The following is a 22,827-nucleotide window of genomic DNA, read 5'->3' as shown; positions in this document are numbered from 1 at the left end:
CGAAGGATCACCCCCTGGTGGGCATGCCGGGTGGATCCTGGTCGGGTGCATGCAGGAGTCTGTCTGACTGCCTCCCCATTTCCAACTTCAGAAAAAAAAAAGAAAAAGTTACTCATTAATCTATCCCTTTTCTCAAGCTAATATTTAAATATTAACAGAGTACAATTTATAGAAACTACCAAAAATCAAACCAGAGAAAAAGTTATACTTACTCTCTTTTCATGCTTTTCATATTCCAGAGTGCTAGATAGCCATCAGAAAAGCCTACAACAAGCTGATTCGTCCTGTTTATGTAACTAAGAGTTGAAACAGCTGTTCCTGATGGGCTTACTAACTGGAAACACAAATGGCGTCCTTCTCCTATCGCATTTTCTCTGACGTGTGGTGTGTCAGCTGGGATACCAGCTATAACCTCAAGGTCTAAAAAGAATAAGATAAATTATAAACAGCATAGAAACAAATATGTCACCCATTATTCAAGCTGCAACTGAAGCTACTGGGATAAATCATAATAAGATTAGTGGTATAGTATAATGAGCTATAAAATAGCCACCCTTATCCTACTTAAATGCTATGTTTCAAAATATATTTAATTATGTAATTTTCACCCAAATAAACCCCTTGGAGAAGTGGCTGGTTTCAGGTCTAAGGGAGAAAATACATAAGGTGAGCCTGGCACATCTCAGTGTCAGAAATCTAGAAAACTATACCCATAACCCCATGGTTGCCAGCTTGAAGCCCAAGGTTGCTAGCTCAGCCGGAGTCCCCCACCCCATTCACCCTATCAAGGAATATAGGAGAAGACAATCAATGAACTAAAGTGCCACAACTACGAGTTTATGCTTTTCATCTCTCTCCCTTCCTGTCTGTCTGTACCTCCCTCTCTCTCTGTATCCCCTCCTCCCGTGCACTAAAAAAATAGAAAGAAAATTAGTACTTAGAGAAAGAGTAAGCACATATCCTGCCTTTTCTGTAAAAATTGTGTTTCAAGTTAAATAGCTTCTACTTAATGAGAAAATTCTTCTTCAGATTAACAGAATTTTAAAATCATTTTTTGAGGCACCTTAATGAAAGAAGAGATTTAGGCAACAATCTCAATAGATGAAACAATAGATGAAATTTAGAGTAGGGTTTTTCAAACTTAGCTATACCTTCATTTTGGGTCAGATAATTCTGTACTGTGGGGGCTGTTGTGCACTGGAGGACCTTAAGCATCATCCCAACCTCTACCTTCTAGATATCAGTAGCTCCATCTCCCTCCAGTAGGATAACCAAAAATGTCTTCAGGTATATCAAAAGTTCCTAGAGGGCAAAAACCACCCCCATTTGAGAATCACTGACACAAAGGTTGCTGGGAAAATTTAGGAAGTGAAAGGATTATGCTGTCCTCATCTGAACCCTAAATGTGAAACAAGTACCATGTGTCTGTCTCCTGATGTGATACAATATGAAGTACCCAGGACTTCCAAAGTACCCTTGCCAAACAAATGTTAAATCTGTATCTAATCAGAGATAACTTACATTTGCAGAAAACACAAAATGTAAATGACATCACATGAAACAGGTAATTCCAAAACGTGGGGCATCATACTATATACTTCAGCAAGTTAGTGGTGCTAAAAACTGAAAAGGATGGAGAGGGTATTGTGCTACCTTCAAGGAAACATGAGATGTCAAGTGTAACGTGTAGACCTCGTCTGGGTCCTGATTCAAACAATCTAAATGCAAAAGGATGCTTTAGAGACAACAACAGAAATCTACTATTAGACTATACCAAAGAGCCTGACCAGGCGGTGGCACAGTGGATAGAGCGTCGGACTGGGATGCAGAGGACCCAGGTTCGAGACCCCGAGCTCATCAGCTTGAGCGCGCAGGCTCATCTGGTTTGAGCAAAAGCCCACCAACTTGAACCCAAGGTCGCTGGCTCCAGCAAGGGGTTACTTGGCCTGCAGAAGGCCCGCGGTCAAGGCACATATGAGAAAGCAATCAATGAACAACTAAGTTGTTGCAACACGCAATGAAAAACTGATGATTGATACTTCTCATCTCTCTCCGTTCCTGTTTGTCTGTCCCTGTCTATCCCTCTCTCTGACTCACTCTCTGTCTCTGTAAAAAATAAATAAATAAATAAATAAATAAATAAATAAATAAATAAATAAATAAATATACCAAAGAATTAACATTAATGTGATTAGGAGTGGTAATGACATCATGATTATGTAGTAAAATCACCACTATTTTCTTTAACTTAATGCAGAAGAAAACAGGGAAGGGGAATGAAAAAAAAAATGCACATAGACTAAATTTTGAAAACTAACTTAAATCTAGGTGATGGGTATATATGAATTCTTATATTCTTTTATCTACTTGAAGATGTTGGAAATCTTTAATAAGGAAAAGAACTATTCAGGCCTGTATCTTGCTGTAACTGCTGTGCAAGGGCAGATTCCCTCAGTGCTGTTTTGAAGGGATGAAAAAACCGTATCTCATTGTTCAACAGTTACCCTCCTGATACTTTCTGTTTCTGATCATTTTTTTCAGAGAATAGCAACTGATTAAATTTTTCCAAAATAAACAGTTCATACAATAAAATACTGTAAACATTCAAGAAAATGAGGTAGACTGTATATATACTGAAGTGGCAGGATATGTAATAAATACCGTTAGAAATAAAAAATAGATATTAGGTTTGGAAATATTACATAACAGCATTTATAGTAAATGTTAGGAACTTCATTTTCTTTGTTATGTGGAATTCAATAAAATCTAAATAGTTGTGCCTGACCTGTGGTGGTCCACAGTAGATAAAGCGTAGACCTGGAATGCTAACTAAGGTCACCAATTCGAAACCCATGGCTTGCCCTGTCATGGCACATGTGAGAAGTAATTACGAGCTGCTGCTTCCTGACCCTACCTCTCTCGCCACTCTTTAAAATCAATAAATAAAATCTTAAAAAAATAAAAAAATCTAAATAGTTGGAATCATAACTTACTTTTGAAAACAAAAATATTTTGCACTGAAGCCCAACTCAATTTTTTGTGTGTTATAAAATTCAGTGGCTTTATAATTCTCATAATAGTTCAGATCTCTGATCACAATCAGAGTTTAATTATAAAATTATTCTTGTGCCAAATTCAACTGATTGTTACAGACTTCTTGATACAGCCTGACCAGGTGGTGGCGCAGTGGATAGAGCATCAGACTGGAATGCAAAGGACCCAGGTTCGAGACCCCAAGGTCGCCAGTTTGAGCGCGCGCTCATCTGGTTTGAGCAAAGCTCACTAGCTTGGACCCAAGGTCACTGGCTCGAACAAGGGGTTACTCGGTCTGCTGAAGGCCCATGGTCAAAGCACATATGAGAAAGCAATCAATGAACAACTAAGGTGTTGCAACGAAAAACTGATGATTGATGCTTCTCATCTCTCTCCGTTCCTGTCTGTCTGTCCCTATCTATCCCTCTCTCTGACTCTATCTCTGTAAAATAAATAAATAAATAAATAAATAAAAAAAACCTTTAAATAAACTAGATAGTTTTTTTTTTTTATCACTGTAAGGATTTTTTTTTCTTAAGTGCACATGTGGCCATTATTTCTGCCAAATCAAATTATTTCAGGTCTTAATTTACCAATTTAAATTTAGTACAAATGGCTAAGTTCCTCAGTAAATTTCTGCTCAAATTTATACCGCTTGCAGTTCTAATCAGTTTTATTACATAATGACAATTTTTACTAGTTATGCTCATTATAAACTAGGATAAAATAATGATCGTTTGTTATCTATTTTTTAGCTGATCCAGTGTGTGAACAGATCTGCAATATGATAGAATTGCTTTAAAATCAGGAAGGTCCTCAAAGGTCAAACAGTCCTTTCCTCAAAGTTTTAAGAAATACATACATTTTTTTAAAGTTTTTAAGTTAGTTCTCCTACCCACATAAACCAATCAAGAATCTCATGCTTTAAAAAAATCCTTAAAAGCATTTAATAAACATTAATGAAATATTAATATAAGCATTAATATGAAATAGAAAAATTGCCTCTTTTCACTTTTTTCATTTGAGTAGCATTAGTTCTATTTTGGGATGTTATTTTGTAAGGAAAGACTCTCAATCACTGTTATTCCTAATAAAAAACTTATTTTTGCCTGACCAGGCAATGGCACAGTGGATAGAGCGTTGGACTGGGATGCTGAGGACCCAGGTTTGAGACCCCGAGGTCACCAGCTTAAGCGCGGGCTCATCTGGTTTGAGCAAAGTTCACCAGCTTGGACCCAAGGTCGCTGACTTGAGCAAGGGGTTACTCGGTCTGCTGTAGCCCCACAGTCAAAGCACATATGAGAAAGCAATCAATGAACTACTAAGGTGTCGCAACAAAAAACTAATGATTGATGCTTCTCATCTCTCTTTGTTCCTGTCTGTCCCTATCTATCCCTCTCTCTGACTCTGTCTCTGTAAAAATAAATAAATAAATAAATAACAAAAACTTATTTGTGTCTTATCACAGGAACATAAACTGTATGCCATGCCAAAACACTAAAGTAGATCATACTACATGGATGGATAATTTTGTACTGTCTGGTTAAGGATAAAGATTTTATAACTTTAGCTCTTCTTCTAGCATTTACTTAATAATAGCTATTTTACAAGTACGTATCTGAAAACAAAAGAAAATCACTATCCTTATCTCTTTCAATGCCTACTTTATATGGACACTTCATCAATAAAATAGACTAACATTAGACTAACATGTAAAAAGTAACCACAGTGCAAAAACATTAAAACAATAGATCTAAACAATAAAAGAAACAAAGATACATAAATAAGTTTATATGTAAAATTTTTTGAATTTTTAAAAATCAATCCCTTATATCAGACTATTCAGGTTCTCAATTTTTGGTTTCAAGCAAAGAATGACTAATTACCTGATGCCTCTACTTCATTCTGACTGCATGATAAGTCATCAAGACATAGGTCAACAAGAAGGATCTGTCCAACATCAGTTACTACAGCTGCCACACCAAACAGCCATCGCAAACTCGGGTGCAAATGCTGAGTGCTTGCGCTGGCTCCTCCATGATTAATTATAGGTTCAATAGCTGTTACCTAGAAAGTAGAATATGATTTGTTTTTCTTATTCAACTTGAAAAAATACAATTAAAACATAACAAATTTTAAGATTAAAGCAACTTATTCATTATAACAAATATTTTCAAACATTTTCTTATAGAAAATCATAAATCAGGCCCTGGCCAGTTGGCTCAGTGGTACAGCGTTGGCCCGAAGTGTGGAAGTCCTGGGTTCGATTCCTGGCCAGGGCACACAGGAGAAGCGCCCATCTGCTTCTCCATCCTTCCTCCTCTCCTTTCTCTCTCTTTCTCTCTTCCCCTCCTCCAGACCCACTGGAGCAAAGTTGGCCCAGGTGCTGAGGATAGCTCTATGGCCTCTGCCTCAGGCCCTAGACTGGCTCTGGTTGCAATGAAGCAACAACCCAGATGGGCAGAGCATCACCTCCTGATGAGCATACCAGGTGGATCCCGATAGGGCATATGCAGGAGTCTGTCTCTCTGACTCCCCACTTCTCACTTCAAAAAAAAAACAAAGCAAAACAAAATCTGCCTTTGATACTTGTGAATCCAAATAACATAATAAAATCTCCTAACAGGAGCAACACCATTATCATCAATATATTAAAAAAAATTATGTGCCTGACCTGTGGTGGCACAGTGTACAGTGTCAACCTGGAATGCTGAAGTTGCCAGTTTGAAACCCTAGGTTTGCATGGTCAAGGCGCAAATGAGAAGCAAAAACTATAAGTTGATGCTTCCTGATCCTCCCCCATGCCATTCTCTCTTCTCTCTAAAATCAGTAAAAAAAATCTTTAAAAAAAAAGAACATATGCAATTCAAATGACTGATACTTATGAGAATTTAATATAAGCCAGGCATTGCGCAAACTGGTTAATTTAATGGTCACAATAATCCTTTAATATTAGATTATAACTATATCTGTTTAAAGATGCAATGCCCAGAAGCTAGGAAAGCTTAGCTGAGTTATTCAAGTCACATAATTCATTAAATATAAAATTTAAACCTACATTGGGCCCTGGCCGGTTGGCTCAGTGGTAGAGCGTTGGCCTGGCGTGTGGAAGTCCCGGGTTCGATTCCCGGCCAGGGCACACAGGAGAGGTGCCCATCTGCTTCTCCACCCCTCCCCCTCTCCTTCCTCTCTGTCTCTCTCTTCCCCTCCCGCAGCGAGGCTCCATTGGAGCAAGGATGGCCCGGGCGCTGGGGATGGCTCCTTGGCCTCTGCCCCAGGTGCTAGAGTGGCTCTGGTCGCAACAGAGCGAAGCCCTGGAGGGGCAGAGCATCGCCCCCTGGTGGGCAGAGCGTCACCCCCTGGTGGGCGTGCCGGGTGGATCCCGGTCGGGCGCATGCAGGAGTCTGTCTGACTGTCTCTCCCCGTTTCCAGCTTCAGAAAAATACAAAAAAAAAAAAAGGGCTATAATATAATGGACTTCACACAAAATTTTAGTGACAAGGACTGAAATGAAAGAAAATCATACTGTAGCTACATTATAGAGTTATAGTTTCCCTCTTCATCTCATGAGTTAAACTTTAAATGTCTGTACCTAATAGTCTATTATTTTATTTTATCCTTAGCTTTCCTTCTATTTCCTATTAATTCACAAATATTAACTAGGTATAACATGACAATAAAGTATTTGGTGATTTCTACTATAATGCTAATAAACGTTCTAGAAAGAAAAGAGGAAATCTGTTATCAATGCTATATGCATTAACATAAAATTAAGGTTTGCTCCATGCTATAATTTTTTATTATGACAAAATTCTGGCTCTGTCTATATTTCATTAGTACACAAAACATTCTGTAGTGTTTCTAATTCTGAAAGCTGTAATTTCATGGATTGTCTTCCTTTTCTAAATTATAGTAATAATGTCTATAAATACTACAGCATATTTTCTTCAATTTCCTCAGTGAGGGGTAAGAAATTTGTTACAGCCTACATTCCTCAAATACTATGTAAAGTAATCAACAATGCTACCTTATTTAATTTTAAAATAAGGCAGGAAAAAAGCAAACAAATTTAACAGGGGATATTTTTTTTTCTACCCAGAAAAAAAAAGCTAGTTGACTAAACTTCTTTGGACGTTATCTATCACTACTCTACAAACCTTTCCTTCTCCTGTATTCTCTTCCCTATGTGATACCGGTCATGCACCAAACTAAACAACTTAAGTACATTCCTTCTCAATTACTCTCATCCAAATAATCAACAAGTCCTACCTGACCTGTGGTGGCGCAGTGTTTGATAAAGCATCGACCTTGACGGCTGAGGTTGCCATTTTGAAGTCCTGTGCTTGCCCATTCAAGGCACATAAATGAAGCAACTACTAAGAGTTGTTGTCTCCCACTTCCCTTCCCCATCTTCTCTGTCTGTCTCCCTCCTCTAAAATCAATAAATAAAATCTTAAAAAAAAAAAAAAGTCAGGTCCTTTCCAAAAAAAAGTCACCTCCTGAGTCCATACTGAAGTGGTCCCTCCCATCCTCTTATTCTACTGTCATTTTCTTGGTTAAGTTCATCATTAGTTACCTAACTACTGCAATCCAAGGAGCTTTTTAAAAAGATTTATTGATTTTGAAAAAGAGGAGGGAGGGAACAGGAGGAGAGAGAGAGGATGAGGGGGAGAAAGCAAGAGACAGAATAAGAGGAGAGAACAGGAAGCATCAATTCGTAGTAGTTGCTTCCTGTATGTGCCTTAAACAGGCAAGCCCAAGGGATTTGAACTGGCAACCTCAGTGTTCCAGGTTGATGCTTTATCCACTGTGCCACCACAGGTCAGGCTCCAAGCAGCTTTTTACACTAGAGTTCCGCTTTCAATTTATTTTGTATTTTTCTTAAGTGAGAAGCAGGGAGGCAGACAAGACAGACTCCCACAAGTGCCCTGACCAGGATCTACCCAGCAAATCCTCTATGGGGCAATGCTCAGCCCATCTGGGGCCACTACTCTGTTGCTTGGCAACTGAACTATTTTATTTTATAGCACCTGAGGAAAAGACATGGAGCCATCCTCAGCGCCTGGGGCCAACTTGCTCCAACCAAGCCATGGCTACAGGAGCAGAATAGAGAGATACAGAGAGACAGGGAGAGAGAGAAGAGAGATGAGGGGTGGAAAAGCAGATGGTTGCTTCTCCTGTGTGCACTGACCGGGCATCTAACCTGGAACTTCCACAGGCCAGGCGGATGTTCTACCACTGAGCCAAATGGCCAGGGCCTGCTTTAAATTTAAAATAAACTCACTATAGACTTTAGGAAGAGGTCCCTAATTGCAAACAGGCCATTCACAACCTTAGTTTTCATCATTTCTGGCTCCTACTTCCTACTTTGTCTTTCCCCAAACAATTCTAAATAAGTTGTTTTCCAAATGTTCCATATAGTGTGACATTTTACATGCTGGTCCCTTAGCCTAAAATGTCTAATCTTTTATTTTTATTTATTTTTTAAAGATTTTATTTATTCATTATAGAGAGGGGGGAGAGGGAGAAAGAGAGAGAGAGAGAAAGGGGGAGGAGCAGGAAGCATCAACTCCCATATGTGCCTTGACCAGGCAAGCCCAGGGTTTTGAACCGGCAACCTCAGAGTTTCCAGGTTGACACTTTATCCACTGCGCCACCACAGGTCAGGCTGTCTAATCTTTTTGAGTAGAAATTATTCAGGTGTTCTCCATGTTCTAAATGGCTGAATTTATGAAAAAACTTATTATATGTATGCTGTATGTAATCATATTGTTGGTCTTCCCCTCTGCACTACAGGCTTTTTGACAGCATGGACCAAGTTCAATTCATCTATTTATCTTCAAAATCTAGCACATAGTTTGATTTATAGTAAGCATTATATCTATGTATTGCCAAAAATTCTGTCTTAGAATCATCACCCCTGGCAAGGACAAATAAGATAATAGGCTATAAATTATTTCAGATCCCACAAGGCCAGTTTCCTCAACTGTAAAAACACATTATTTTGTCATTAAGCTCCGTTTTAACTTAAAAACCTCTACTCCATGACTATATACATTACCTACATTTTTATATATATTTAAATGCATATTTTTTTCACACCAAGTATAGTAAGAATTCTACTCTTCCAGTGTGTGTACATGTACATTTCTAAGTATTTCTAAGACAAACCAAATTCAAAGTACTTCTATAATTACTACTGCGTAAGACACCTGGCATATATGGAGGGCATACAGAGATTAGAATAAATGGTGATTATAAGTGAATCCATTATTTAAATGTATTTTTTTGCCTGGCCTGTGGTGGTGCAGTGGCTAAAGCGTCAACTTGGAATGCTGAGGTCACCAGTTTAAAACCCTGGGCTTCCCCCTTCTTTCTCTCTCTTTTCTCCCTCTTTAAAATGCATAAAGTCTTTTAAAAAATTAAATGAAGTATTCAAATCTTAATAACAAAGACATGTTTCCCATATTGCTCCAAGGCTAGAAGTTGACCCTTGAAACAACACGGGTTGAACTACATGGCTCCACATACACTAGATTTTTTTCATAGTACATACAGTACTGTACATGTACTTTCTCCTCCTTATAATTTTCTCTTTAACAACATTGTTTTCTCTAGCTTACTTTATATACAAAGTACCTGTTAACTATATCAGTAAGGCTTCTGTCAACCATAAACTATTAAGTTTTGGGGGAGTCAAAAGTTATAAACAGATTTTCAACTGTGCCGAGGGGTGGGGGGGATTAAGTGCCCCTAACCCCTGCATTGTTCAAGAGTCAATTATAGTCTCAAAGAAAAAGGGAAAAGGCCACAGTAATAAATATTTTATAAATATTTTAATAAACTTTTTATTTTGAACTTTTACATGAATACCCATTAAAGCAAGTGTGTATATAGCTCGATGAATTTTCACAAAGTGAACACACCTGTGTAACCAGAAGGGGTTCTGAAAACAGAATGTCCACTTATCTTAAACAGTACCTACCCTTCCAGGAAGAACAACTGCTTTAACCACTCTTGATATACCCAGGTCATAGAGACAGAGAATACTCCCTTCTGCATCTTCCAATCCAATTAACAATCCAGTTCTCTTCTGCCAAGAGAACTCTTTCACAGCTAGGACTATAGGTGGCTCGTCATTCACTCCACTGAATCTATATGCAGACAACCGCTCTCCTGTTAAAGAGTTTACTACCTCAAGTTGAGGACCACAAGTTAAGCAAGCAAGTCCATTTTTCCCTAGAAGAAAAAAAAAGCAAAAATGTTGCTTATATTAATATTGTATGTATACAACGAAACTAAAAGCTTTTACATATATAATATATAACTTATTATATAAAACTTTACATGTTATCTCCAAATTGACATCTAAATATTTATAAAACAGTGGTCCTCAAATTAGTACAATAAATTGAACTACTTTAATAATAATAATAATCAGTAAAGATACCATCGTATGTAATTAAATAGTTTCATTTACTTCTTGTCACACCTCAATACAGAGATAAGGCAACTAAACTTGCAAACAGTTAAATAACTTGCCCAAAGCCACACAGCTACAAATACCAGAGCCAGAAGTAGACCCCAAGTCTAATTCCAAAGTTCATACTTTAACTACATTATACCTTGACAGTTAAACTAGGTGTTATAAATAGAACAAATTACTCTATCCCAGAGAATTTCAAAATCTAAGACAAAACATAACTAACATAATAATAAAAAATATCAGAAGCTCTTCTTAGCCCCTTCCTAGTCATGTTTGGATTTTACTATGCATGCAATGTAAAGTAAGCAAAGGGTATTAAGCAGAAAGTGACAATCTGATTTATGTTTTTAAATGTTATTCCAGCTGCTAAGCAGGGAATGGACAATAAGGGGGAAACAGAGAAGAAGTAGGGAGATGATACATACCTATGCTTAGCCATTGGTAGCCATTAACAGGGATGAATGTTCATCTTATAATAGAGGCAGAACTAAAAGGATCTGCTTGCTGATAAATAAAATGTGGGGCAAAGGGTGAGTAAAACAGAAGCATTAAGAACAGACCTCGAGCCTGACCAGGCGGTGGCGCAGTGGATAGAGCATCGAACTGGGATGCCAAGGACCCAGGTTCGAGACCCCGAGGTCGCCAACTTGAGCGCAGGCTCATCTGGTTTGAGCAAAAGCTCACCAGCTTGGACCCAAGGTCGCTGGCTCGAGCAAGGGGTTACTCGGTCTGAAGGCCCGCGGTCAAGGCACATATGAGAAAGCAATTAATGAACAACTAAGGTGCCGCAATGCGCAACGAAAAACTAATGATTGATGCTTCTCATCTCTCCGTTCCTGTCTGTCTGTCCCTGTCTATCCCTCTCTCTGACTCTCTGTCTCTGTTAAAAAAAAAGAAGAAAAAAAAGAACAGACCTTGAATTTTCCCTTGAGCTGCTAGATGGACAGTGGTAACTTTTACTACTAAATTTGCAATGTCTCTCATGCATCTAAGTAGATAGTTGAATATACTTGACTATAGATTAGGGGAGGCTGTATAGTTTAAGGAATAGCACAGCAGAGTGGAGACATAGAAAGCATGGATTAAAAACTCATTTTTGTTACTATCTGTGTAAAATCCAGTTACTTCACATTTGCTCCTCAGCCTCATAGACTTGTTGTTACTCCTTAGAAAAGTCGAATATTTAGCTCAATGAAAAGTTGTTACAGTACTTAGCATACAGTACCATTTCTACTTTTAATATTCAACAGAATAGTACTGTAAATAGCTAAATGACCGATATTTATATTTTGTTTTCCTGCAAGGAAGGATGGCTGTGATATTCAAATCCAGAAAAATCTCCTACAGTATCTTTCACTAGATTAAAATTCACAGTTTAATGACTTCTTTGGTATGGTTTTCTGCTGTATTATATGATCCAAACCATATACTGAGATCTTGTTTAGATTGATGGAATTATGAAAATAAGATTTTCTGAATATTTTGTCTTACCCAGAGCCATCAAAATCAGAATTTTTCTACTCACAAGACTGTTTAGGTTCTAATTCAAACTCACCAAAACTTACTGATTATAAAGAAAAACCAGCTATGTATTCTTTCTACTTTCCAAATGGCATTTTTCAATAAGGAAAAATAAACTACACTCCCCCCAGAGAGTCACCAAAAATGTGTTCTAGAGTAGTGGTTTTCAACCACCAGTCTGCAGACCAATGCCAGTCCACCAGAAATTCCATGCCGGTCTATAGAAGAGCTGATAATGTTACATGAAAATTTTAAAGTTTATAATCATTGGGTCTATAATCTTCATACAACATCAGGGTAGTTAAGTCTTTTGAGGACTGGCACAAAATATCTGGCAGACCGTTGGTTGAAAACCACCGTTCTGCCCTGGCCATATAGTTCAGTTGGTTATCCTGAAGCATAGAGGTTGCTGGCTCGATCGCCGGTCAGGGCACATATAGGAACAGATGTTCCTGTTTTTCTTCATCTCTCTTCCTTCCTCTCTCCAAAATCAATAAGATAAACATTGAAAGAAAACCACGCCTGGCCTGTGGTGGCACAGGGGATAAAGCATCGACCTGGAATGTTGAGGTCGCCGTTTCGAAACACTGGGCTTGCCCGGTCAAGGCACATATGAGAAGCAACTACTATGAGTTGATGCTTCCTACTTCTCCTCTCTCTCCTTCTGTCTCTCCCTCTCTTTCCTCTAAAAATCAATAAATTAGCCCTGGCCGGTTGGCTCAGCGGTAGAGCGTTGGCCTAGCGTGTGGAGGACCCGGGTTCGATTCCCGGCCAGGGCACATAGGAGAGGCGCCCATTTGCTTCTCCACCCCTCCGCCGCGCTTTCCTCTCTGTCTCTCTCTTCCCCTCCCGCAGCCAAGGCTCCATTGGAGCAAAGATGGTCCGGGCGCTGGGGATGGCTCTGTGGCCTCTGCCTCAGGCGCTAGAGTGGCTCTGGTAGCAACATGGCGACGCCCAGGATGGGCAGAGCATCGCCTCCTGGTGGGCAGAGCGTCGCCCCTGGTGGGCGTGCCGGGTGGATCCCGGTGGGGCGCATGTGGGAGTCTGTCTGACTGTCTCTCCCTGTTTCCAGCTTCAGAAAAATGAAAATAAATAAATAAATAAATAAATAAATATCAATAAATTAAAAAAAAAAAATTTTTTTTTGCCCTGGCCAGTTGGCTCAGTGGTAGAGCGTCGGCCTGGCGTGTGGGAGTCCGGGTTTGATTCCCAGCCAGCGCACACAGGAGAAGCGCCCATTTGCTTCTCCACCCGTCCCCCTCTCCTTCCTCTCTGTCTCTCTCTTCCCCTCCCGCAGTCAGGGCTCCACTGGAGCAAAGTTTGCCCAGGCCCTGAGGATGGCTCTGTGGCCCCTGCCTCAGGTGCTAGAATGGCTCTGATTGCGGCAGAGCGACGCCTGAAGATGGGCAGAGCATCGCCCCCTGGTGGGCATGCCGGGTGGATCCCGGTCGGGCACATGCGGAAGTCTGACTGCCTCCCCATTTCAAACTTCAGAAAAAAAAAAAATTTTTTTTTAAAGAAAGAAAATCACTATTCTAGATCATGTACACTGTATTACATATGTAGTCATATATGTTAATATATTTACATAAGACTCTCGCCTGACCAGGTGGTGGCACAGTGGATAGAGCGTTGGTCTGGGATGCAGAAGACCCAGGTTCGAGACCCCGAGGTTGCCAGCTTGACGGCGGGCTCATCTGGTTTGAGCAAAAGCTCACCAGCTTGAGCCCAAGGTCGCTGGCTTGAGCAAGGGGTTACTTGATCTGCTGAAGGCCCACGGTCAAGGCACATATGAGAAAGCAATCAATGAACAACTAAGGAGTCACAATGAAAAACTGATGACTGATGCTTCTCATCTCTCTCCGTTCCTGTCTGTCTGTCCCTGGCTATCCCTCTCTATAACTCTTTCTCTGTCTCTGGGAGAAAAAAAAAAAAAAAGGACTCTCTCTAACCAAGTTCTGTTTTTCTCACCCACATTAAAGAAATTGTAATAGATGCTTATTATTATTTATCTTACCAATCGAATTAGTAAATTTTCAGCAACATTATTTTACCTGCAGCAAACTTCCCCCGAAGTACAGATTCTAATGTTATTTCATCTTCTCCAAGGGCTTCAATAGTCACTTCTGGGAACTGCAGAAGGCCACTCGTCACTTGAGCTGTTAGGTCTTGCATACTTCCACTGTAAATATTTTTTTAAAAATATTAGTGTATTTCTATTATAATGCACTAGGTTATCTCTAACCAGATAAAGCTATAGAAAAAATTTTAAAATATTATAATCTGAGTATAAAATATATATCATGTGCTTCTCTCATTCTGAGGTATTCTCTCATAAGAAAACATTCCCCAAACAGCCTTTGAAGAATAAGATTCATTAAGCCAGATGTCCTAAAGGTATACATGATTCCCTATTTTTTGAAAACTAGTTCATTGCAATTAATCTTATTTGCTGACAGACTCTCAAAGAACACTTCACACACACAAAAAATTAATATGAATTTTAGAAAATTAACTGCTACGGTGAAAGGGGGCAAAGTCATGGAAAATGTCCAAATCTACAGTAACCTCAGGAACTTAGTTTGGCGCATGTCTTTAAAATATATATATATAAAATCTTACATTTCCAATATATACAAGTCTAGATTCCCTGAATAACCCTCCCATTGAAAACAACCAAAAATTAAAGTATGTTTATTCAATGGTTACTGAATTAGCAAAGCCAAAAATGAAGGGCCAGCAGGAATTCTGGAAGACAAGTAAGTAAGTTAGCTTAGGCCTTGAGGATGAGCTACCAAATCCAGTCCTGGTGACTCTAATCTTATCTTCCTAGGTTGGTAATGCTCCAAGCAACCAATAGAAACCACCAAATACTGTATTTCCCCATGTAAAAGACACACCCTTTCCCAAAAAATTTGGGGTCTAAAAACCGGGTGCGTCTTATACAGTGGTTGTAGATGTTTTTACTTGCATTTCCTGCTTTTTGCGCTTGTTCTTTTCTTTTTCCTTCAAATTTCGGGCCCCAAAATTAAGGTACATCTTATACATGAGAGCATCTTATACATGGAGAAATATGGTATTCTCTAGTATCTCAGTTTTCAAAGATGAAGCTCCAATGAAAATGAGCTCACAGTCAAAATAACAACAGTACAATATCACATTGATTTCATGATCAACAGCCAGCAAAAGTAGCCCATCGAAGCCTTCAGATATTGAAATAATCAGAAAATAAGAAATGTTTAATATGCTTAAAGAAATCAAAATTTTAGCTTGCTAAGTGAAGAAATCTTAAAAATTAGAAAGGGTCAAATTTATTTTAAAAATTAAACTTCTAGAATAAAAAAATGAAGTAAAATTTACAACTCAATAGTAAAAACAAGAATGTTACAGCTACAGGCAACAATATGGACAAATATCAAAATGTAGTAACAAGGCCCGGGTGCTGGGGATGGCTCCTTGGCCTCTGCCCCAGGCGCTAGAGTGGCCCCGGAGGGGCAGAGAGCATCGCCCCCTGGTGGACAGAGAGTCGCCCCTGGTGGGCGTGCCGGGTGGATCCTGGTCGGGCGCATGCGGGAGTCTGTCTGTCTCTCCCCGTTTCCAGCTTCAGAAAAATACAAAAAAAAAAAAAAAAAATGTAGTAACAAATGATAAAAGTAGAAAATACGTGTAGAATAATTACATTTATATAAAGCAAAAAGCAGAAATCTAAACAAACTACTACCTAAAGATACAACCATGTAGCAAACTTATGAGTTAAAACGAGGAAATAATAAACACAAAATCCAATACTGAATACAATAGTAGTTACCTTTGAGAGGAAGGAAAAGGAATTATTAAAAAAATACACATGGGTCTCCAAGGTAATGGTAAAGTTCTTTTTCTAAAACTCAGTGACACATCATGATTCTTTGTAACTTACAAATATTCTTTCATACCCACTCAACAAATAGTGGAGGGAGAAGACCTAACATGTTTATTCAGAATCCCCCTAAAATCTAACACTAACAGTAACAAGGAAAATTTTTAAAACCTATTTCCCAGAGTTGTAGACATACACCAGTTCTCTGAAATCAAGACCAGTGAATCCTACATAGAATAAATAAATAAATAAATGACAACAGTGCCTGACCTGTGGTGGCACAGTGGATAAAGCGTCGACCTGGAATGCTGAGGTTGCCGGTTCAAAACCCTGGGCCTGCCGGGTCAAGGCATATATGGGAGTTGATGCTTCCTGCTCCTCCCCCCTTTCTTTCTTTCTCTCTCTCTCTCTTCTCTAAAATGAATAAATAAAAATTAAAAAAAAAAAAAGACAACAGTGGAACCTAGAAGTCTGGAATGTCTTCAAAATTCTAAGCAAAAATAGCTGTCAACATATAATTATATATCACTGAAATTATTCTTTGGAATACGAAAAATATTTTTAGAAAAAAAAAGTTTACCAAAAATTGACCCTACTTAAAAAGAAATTCTAAAGGTTTTATGTAGAAGACTTCACATAGAATAGTGATTGGATAGAAGACCTGGGATACAAGAAGAATGGTGTGTCCAAGTACTGGTAAATAAATGGTAAATCTAAAATACAGACTACATAATAATGATAATGGTTAATGTAGGAAATTTAAATAAAGCATTCATAGTCCTCTTATTGTCTGAGAGAATAAAGACATATTAGTTAATTTTAAGACTTTGTGGGCCCTGGCCAGTTGGCTCAGTGGTAGAGCGTCGGCCTGGCGTGCAGAAGTCCCGGGTTCGATTTCGGCCAGGGCACACAGGAGAAGCGCCCATCTGCTTCTCCACCCCTCCCCCTCTCCTTCCTCTCTGTCTCTCTTCCCCTCCCGCAGCCGAGGCTCCATTGGAGCAGGGATGGCCCGGGCGCTGGGGATGGCTCCTTGGCCTCTGCCCCAGGAGCTAGAGTGGCTCTGGTCGCAACAGAGCGACGCCCCGGAGGGGCAGAGCATCACCCCCTGGTGGGTAGAGCGTGGCCCCCTGGTGGGCGTGCCAGGTGGATCCCGGTCAGGCGCATGCGGGAGTCTGACTGTCTCTCCCTGTTTCTAGCTTCAGAAAAATACACACACAAAAAAAAGATTTTGTGACCTACTCATGTTGAAAACATATGCAGCTGACCCTTAAACAACAACGGCTTGAACTGCATGGGTCCACTTATACAAGGATATTTCTCAATAAGTATTGTAAATGTATTTTCTCTTATGGTTTTCTTAATAACATTTTCTTTCCTCTAGCTTACTTTACCTCATCTCCCAGCATTGTTCAAGGTCAAAAGTACAGAAAGAGGTACACACAAGAATGTATATCAACAATAGTTTTCTTAATAACAAAACACTAAAAATAACCAAACAAGTGAATGAAGACGAATTTTATCACATAGTGAAAACATAAACTTTATTACAATAAGTAAAACAATCTGATATAGGCTAGTAATGGAAAGATGAATGAAACAGATGATCTAGACAGAGAACCACAAAAATTCCGTAGATAAAAAACGTTTTGATATTTCAAATCAGGGAGGAAGTATGGACTATTAAACTACGTTATAGATACAATTTGCTACTCATTTTCAGCAAATAGGTTACAAATATATACCCACTCCTCTAATATCTAGTAGAAAATGAAAAAGGAGGTGTGAGTATGCATGCACACATACACATCATAAAGCAATAAAGCCGAGTTCAAAAAATCCAGAGAGCCCTGGCCGGTTGGCTCAGCGGTAGAGCGTCGGCCTAGCGTGCGGAGGACCCGGTTCGATTTCCGGCCAGGGCACACAGGAGAAGCGCCCATTTGCTTCTCCACCCCTCCACATCGCCTTCCTCTCTGTCTCTCTCTTCCCCTCCCGCAGCCAAGGCTCCATTGGAGCAAAGATGGCCCGGGCGCTGGGGATGGCTCTGTGGCCTCTGCCTCAGGCGCTAGAGTGGCTCTGGTAGCAACATGGCGATGCCCAGGATGGGCAGAGCATCGCCCCCTGGTGGGCAGAGCGTCGCCCCATGGTGGGCGTGCTGGGTGGATCCCGGTCGGGCGCATGTGGGAGTCTGTCTGACTGTCTCTCCCTGTTTCCAGCTTCAGAAAAATGAAAAAAAAGAAAAAGAAAAAAATCCAGAGAATTCTAATACCCTTCAGTCTGGAGTAAACTAAAAGGATGAACAAATAATCCTAGAAAAACTGGAAATTTTCAAGTCTTAGAAGACTCTAGTTACTGACACCAAAGACCTCAGCAGAGGGCCATCTATCTTGCAGTGTACTGTGTTGCTTTCTTGTGAGAAAGGCATTAAAGGTCTAATGCAGTGGTTCTCACAAAGTGTGTGCCAGGGCGCACTGGTGCACCCTAGAAGATTTCAAGGTGCGCCCTATGGTATTTCAGAAAAATGTGTCTTTTGGGGACCAAAAAACCAAGAGGGCTTTTGGAGTTTAGATTTTTGGGGAACAGAGGGGTGGGGAATTGGCTGTAAGCTGACAGTCTGCCCAACCTCCCACCTCACTTGCCTGATTAGCTTGCAAAACGCTGTTAAGCTGTGGTGCTGGATTGTTTACAACACCCACCATGTTCCCCAAAAAGACTGGAGGCAAGTTTCTTCTATCCTTTGTTTGGTGTAAAGTTAAGATGATAAGTATGGTGGGAGTTTTCTGCATTCAACACAATTAAGGGTAAAAAGAGGAATTCTTCAATGTATTGATGAAGAAATGAGAGTTTGCCTTTCAAATATATGCCCAAGTGTTGAAGAAATCACTAGGACACATGAGGCTCATGTTTCTCACAAACATAAGAATGAAAAAACTTAAAACACTCATGCCGGGACCTGCTGAATTTACTAAATCTTACTAAAAATGTATCTATATATAAAAAGATAATTTTTTGTCGTTTTTTTATTTTTAACCCCTTTTTTACGAATTCTAAAAAGCATAACTCATAAAATGTAATATAAAAATGTTTTTTGATGTCAGAATAAATTTAATTTTGTTGTATTTATTGTTTAATTACCATAAAAGCACGCTTGGACTTTATATTTTTTCTTTAATATTTGACTTATTATAACATATTTCTCAGAAATTTGTATATAGTACGCCTACATTTGTAGGATTTTAAATGTGCCCCGACTTCAAAAAGTTTGACAACCACTGGTCTAAGGGGTCTGTCTCCCTGACAGGAGAGTGGTTGGTCCAAGATACAGGTCATTTAACCAGATAAAGTTTCTCAGGCCATGGTGGGTTAGCTCGGTGATAGAGCATCTGCCCAGTGTGTGGATGCCCTGGGTTGTATTCCTGGTCAAGGCACACAGAAGCGCCCATCTGCGCCCCCACCCTTCCCCCTCTTGCTTCTCACTCTCTCTCTCTTCCCCTCCTGCAGCCATGTCTTGATTGGAGAGAGTTGGCCCTGGCCACTGAGGATGGCTCCATGGCCTCAGCCCCAGAGGGGCAAAGAATCGCCTCCACTGGGCTTGCAGGGTGGATCTCTGTAGGGTCACATGCAGGAAGACTCCTCTCCTCTCTGCCTCCCGCTCTCCCACTGAATTAAAAAAAAAAAAAAAAAAAGGGTTTCCCAGATGGGACTACACTCATAATTAGAACACAGCCCAAGACACTCTCAGAGAAGAAAATGAGCACTTTCAAACTGAAACTGTTGGTAAAATAGTATAACAAGCCACTCAATAGACTTTACAAACAAACCAGTTTTATAAGAAATAAGTTGTATTAAAAGAAAATTTAAAAATTCCTCTCCCATAAATTTTAGTTTATTTCATCTACAAAATTAATTTTCTAAAAAACAGTATTTATAGTTTATTCCATTTCATAGAATTAGTCTCTATATAAATTCTATCTGTATATCTGCATACAGAGATGCCTAAAGCATTCACAAAAAGTACTGTTTACTTTTGTGTGATCCAAATTTGGGGTGACTTGTTTCTTTATAGTTAATGCTACTTTTCAAATTTTAAAAATATTTTTCACTTTTTTAAAGATTTTATTTTTATTCATTTTTAGAGGGAAGGGGCGGGAAGCATCAACTCCCATATGTGCCCTGACCAGGCAAGCCTAGAGTTTGGAACCAGAGACCTCAGCGTTCCACGCCAACGCTTTACTCACTGTGCCACCACAAGTCAGGCCACTTTTTTTTTATCAATGACAAATACTTTCTTAAAAACAAAAAATCTAAGTAAAATCAAAACTTTAAAAATACAGAAGAGAACAGTGATCTTGAAATGAAAACGAAGTTGGAAGAATCACGTTACCTGACAGCAAACTTTGTTTACTACAAAAGGATAGTTAATCAAAACAGCATGGTACTGGCATAAAAAACGAAATATACATCAATGGAACAAAGAAGAGAGCCCAAAAATAAACGCAGTCTTTATGATTAATATTTGACAAAAGAGGCAAAAACATACATTAGGTCTATTCAATAAATGGTGCTGAAAAGCCCTGGCCAGGTAGCTCAGCAGCTTAGAACCGAGACTTCCTATACTGCTTAATACACTTAGAGCATCTCTCAAGCTTTCATTGAAGTTGGGCTTGTCATCTCTGGTTAAAGCCTCCAAAGTAAGAAAACCTGCCCTAATTTCTTCTCTCCTCAGAGACTCCATCAGTTAAAAGTTCACGAAAGGAGTTTCTTAAAATCTCCTGACTCCTTAGGATACTTTGAAAATAAAGTTCAGAGTTCCCAAAAGACATATTTTATCCTAAAGAACCCACGTTCTTCCAAGAATTTCTTACAATGCTTATTCAAAAGAAAGATAAACAGTTAGTAAAAATAAATCTTGTTGGCTCTGAGAAAAAAATCAACATCCCTCCATCTCGCCCCCATCCCACCCCAAAAAACCAGGCAACCAGTAACAAAAGTAATCGTCGTCGAGTTTCCAGGTGGGACCACTAAGGCAAATTAATGCGCACTCCTAAAGTGTACGATTATTTTACATCTCCATTGTCTGATCACCTCACCGCACCTTTTAAATCACGAGTCAAACTTTTCCCCGCCCTGGACCTACTAGAGCCAAGCGCCGCATCTTGTGGAGTACACAACCACGTGAGACCGACACAAAACAGCCAAAGGGAAGCTCGCCACGCGCTCTATCGCTCTGGGGGGAGGTCGAGACCCGCCCAGAGACCGGGAGGACCTGTCCGCCAGCGTAGAAGGCGTAGGGAGTAAAGCCAGAAGCGTTCCTCCGCAGCCTCGCAACGCCGAACCGCAGCTTACATAACCCGCCCCTGGAACGTGCCGCAACCGCCACCGCCGGCGTGAGCCCCCACGGGCCTGTCCCCGCGCCGGGAGCCGGGACGCAGCCGCTCGTCGGGTGGATAGAAGCCCGGCCTAGGCCTGACACGAGGTGGGCCCCGCGAGCGAATCGAGGCGACAGACGCCGGGTCGCCGCACCAAGCCTGGCCCCGCGGGCTCAACGCCCTCCTTCCCTTCCCCTTACCTACCTGAGAAGGGCGGGTGACTGGGCCGCCGCGGCCGCCGAGTCCCGTGGGGCGCGAGGCGCGAGCTCCTCCGCGCGGGACCGTCACAACATCTCCCGAGAGACACGGTCACCACAGGCAGGAGGCACACACCTCTGCCGCGCGGAAGCTGCTGTTCTCGCGGGCCTCCGTCTGTGTCCTTCCTGACCACCTCGGATCCGCACAACCGGAGAGTGACCGGCAGCAGGCCGGCTGACTGCTCAGCGACTGAAACGCAGACACTGCTCGCGCCGCGGTTCCGGGTCCTCCCCCGCGCGACTCTGCCTCCTCCGCTTGGACAGCGCCGGCCCAGCTTTGCGCATTACCCTGGGCGGACAGATCAAGTCCCACACGCCCCAGCGGGGAGGTTGGGGAGGGTTGGGGAGGGGAGGGAACGCGGAGAAGGAGGGGCGATGGTAGAGAGATCGCCGCGCGGGGACCTGAGTTCTCGCGAGCGTTCCGGCCTTGGGCGCCGACACCGCGGGAATTTTTAAACTCTGCGTGAAAGAAGGTAGGGGAAGAGTAGAGAGGAAAGAAAAACCTAGTCGGAAAAGGTGGTCATTTACATAAAATAGGATCTCCCCGCCTTCAAAAAGCTGAGGGAATGAAAGACTACGATTCCCACAATGCTTTACGCACTAAATTACTAAAGCTGCTGGACTCGTGGGCCCTTAGTGAATCGGGAATGGTAGTCTTTGAGATCGCGCCCAGCCGGCCCCGCCCGCCTCTTGATCTCGCGGGGTGACATCTGTGGCGGGAGAGTCGCTACGTTATCGTGAGGCCACGGTTGTTGTGGGACAAGTGATAATCTCTGTTCTGGCAAACCCGTTTGCCCTCGGTGTTTTTGGTTCTTTCTGCTCCTACTTTTGGTGCTAAAAGTGAGCGCCAGACTAATGGGGAAACGCTGCTTCTTTCTCATAAATATATATATTTTTGTTTGTTTTGTTGTTGTTTTTTTGTATCACAGTGTGCGTTCTTGGCCACAGGTCCTAGTCTAATATTAAAGTTTTTTACTCTAAATCAGTGTTACCTTTTTGGTCACCCTTGAGTTTCATTGTGGTGGTGGTTTTTTTGTTTTTGTTTTATTAGTATCTTTGAAGCTAGTCCGAGCACCAGACACAGTTAAACAAATCCATGTGGATATGTCCGTAGTAGTAAATGCCAAAATAAAAGGATTATAATGCGAGGTGAAAGGGGGAGGAGGATTCAAGCTGGTCGCTTTTTTAATCAAAGAAGTTTAACCTTCACCCCCTAAAAAAGTTTATCCTTTTCTGTTAACTCATTTTTTTTTAGATATGCTGCCTTTAGAAATATAACTTATGGTTTTTTCTATAATTCTTGCT

The 22,827-nt window shown here is 40.7% G+C and overlaps 1 protein-coding gene across 2 annotated transcripts in view; it reads right to left on the bottom strand.

Annotated features, from left to right (window-relative positions):
• AHCTF1 (AT-hook containing transcription factor 1) overlaps positions 1-22,390 on the bottom strand; it is a 77,722-nt gene extending 55,332 nt beyond the window's left edge. For both annotated transcript variants that reach the window (XM_066381554.1, XM_066381564.1), the window contains exons 1-5: positions 21,470-22,390; positions 14,095-14,222; positions 10,019-10,272; positions 4,920-5,100; positions 213-420 (exon numbers count right to left, since the gene is read on the bottom strand). In XM_066381554.1, coding sequence (XP_066237651.1) covers positions 213-420; positions 4,920-5,100; positions 10,019-10,272; positions 14,095-14,215 — 764 coding nt within the window. In that variant the 5' untranslated portion in view covers positions 14,216-14,222; positions 21,470-22,390. The remainder of the gene's footprint in view (positions 1-212; positions 421-4,919; positions 5,101-10,018; positions 10,273-14,094; positions 14,223-21,469) is intronic.
• Between the last annotated feature and the right edge of the window lie 437 nt (positions 22,391-22,827).

Source organism: Saccopteryx leptura, chromosome 1, assembly GCF_036850995.1.
Source record: "Saccopteryx leptura isolate mSacLep1 chromosome 1, mSacLep1_pri_phased_curated, whole genome shotgun sequence".
NCBI lineage: Eukaryota > Metazoa > Chordata > Mammalia > Chiroptera > Emballonuridae > Saccopteryx > Saccopteryx leptura.
This window is presented reverse-complemented; position numbering and strand designations above follow the sequence as displayed.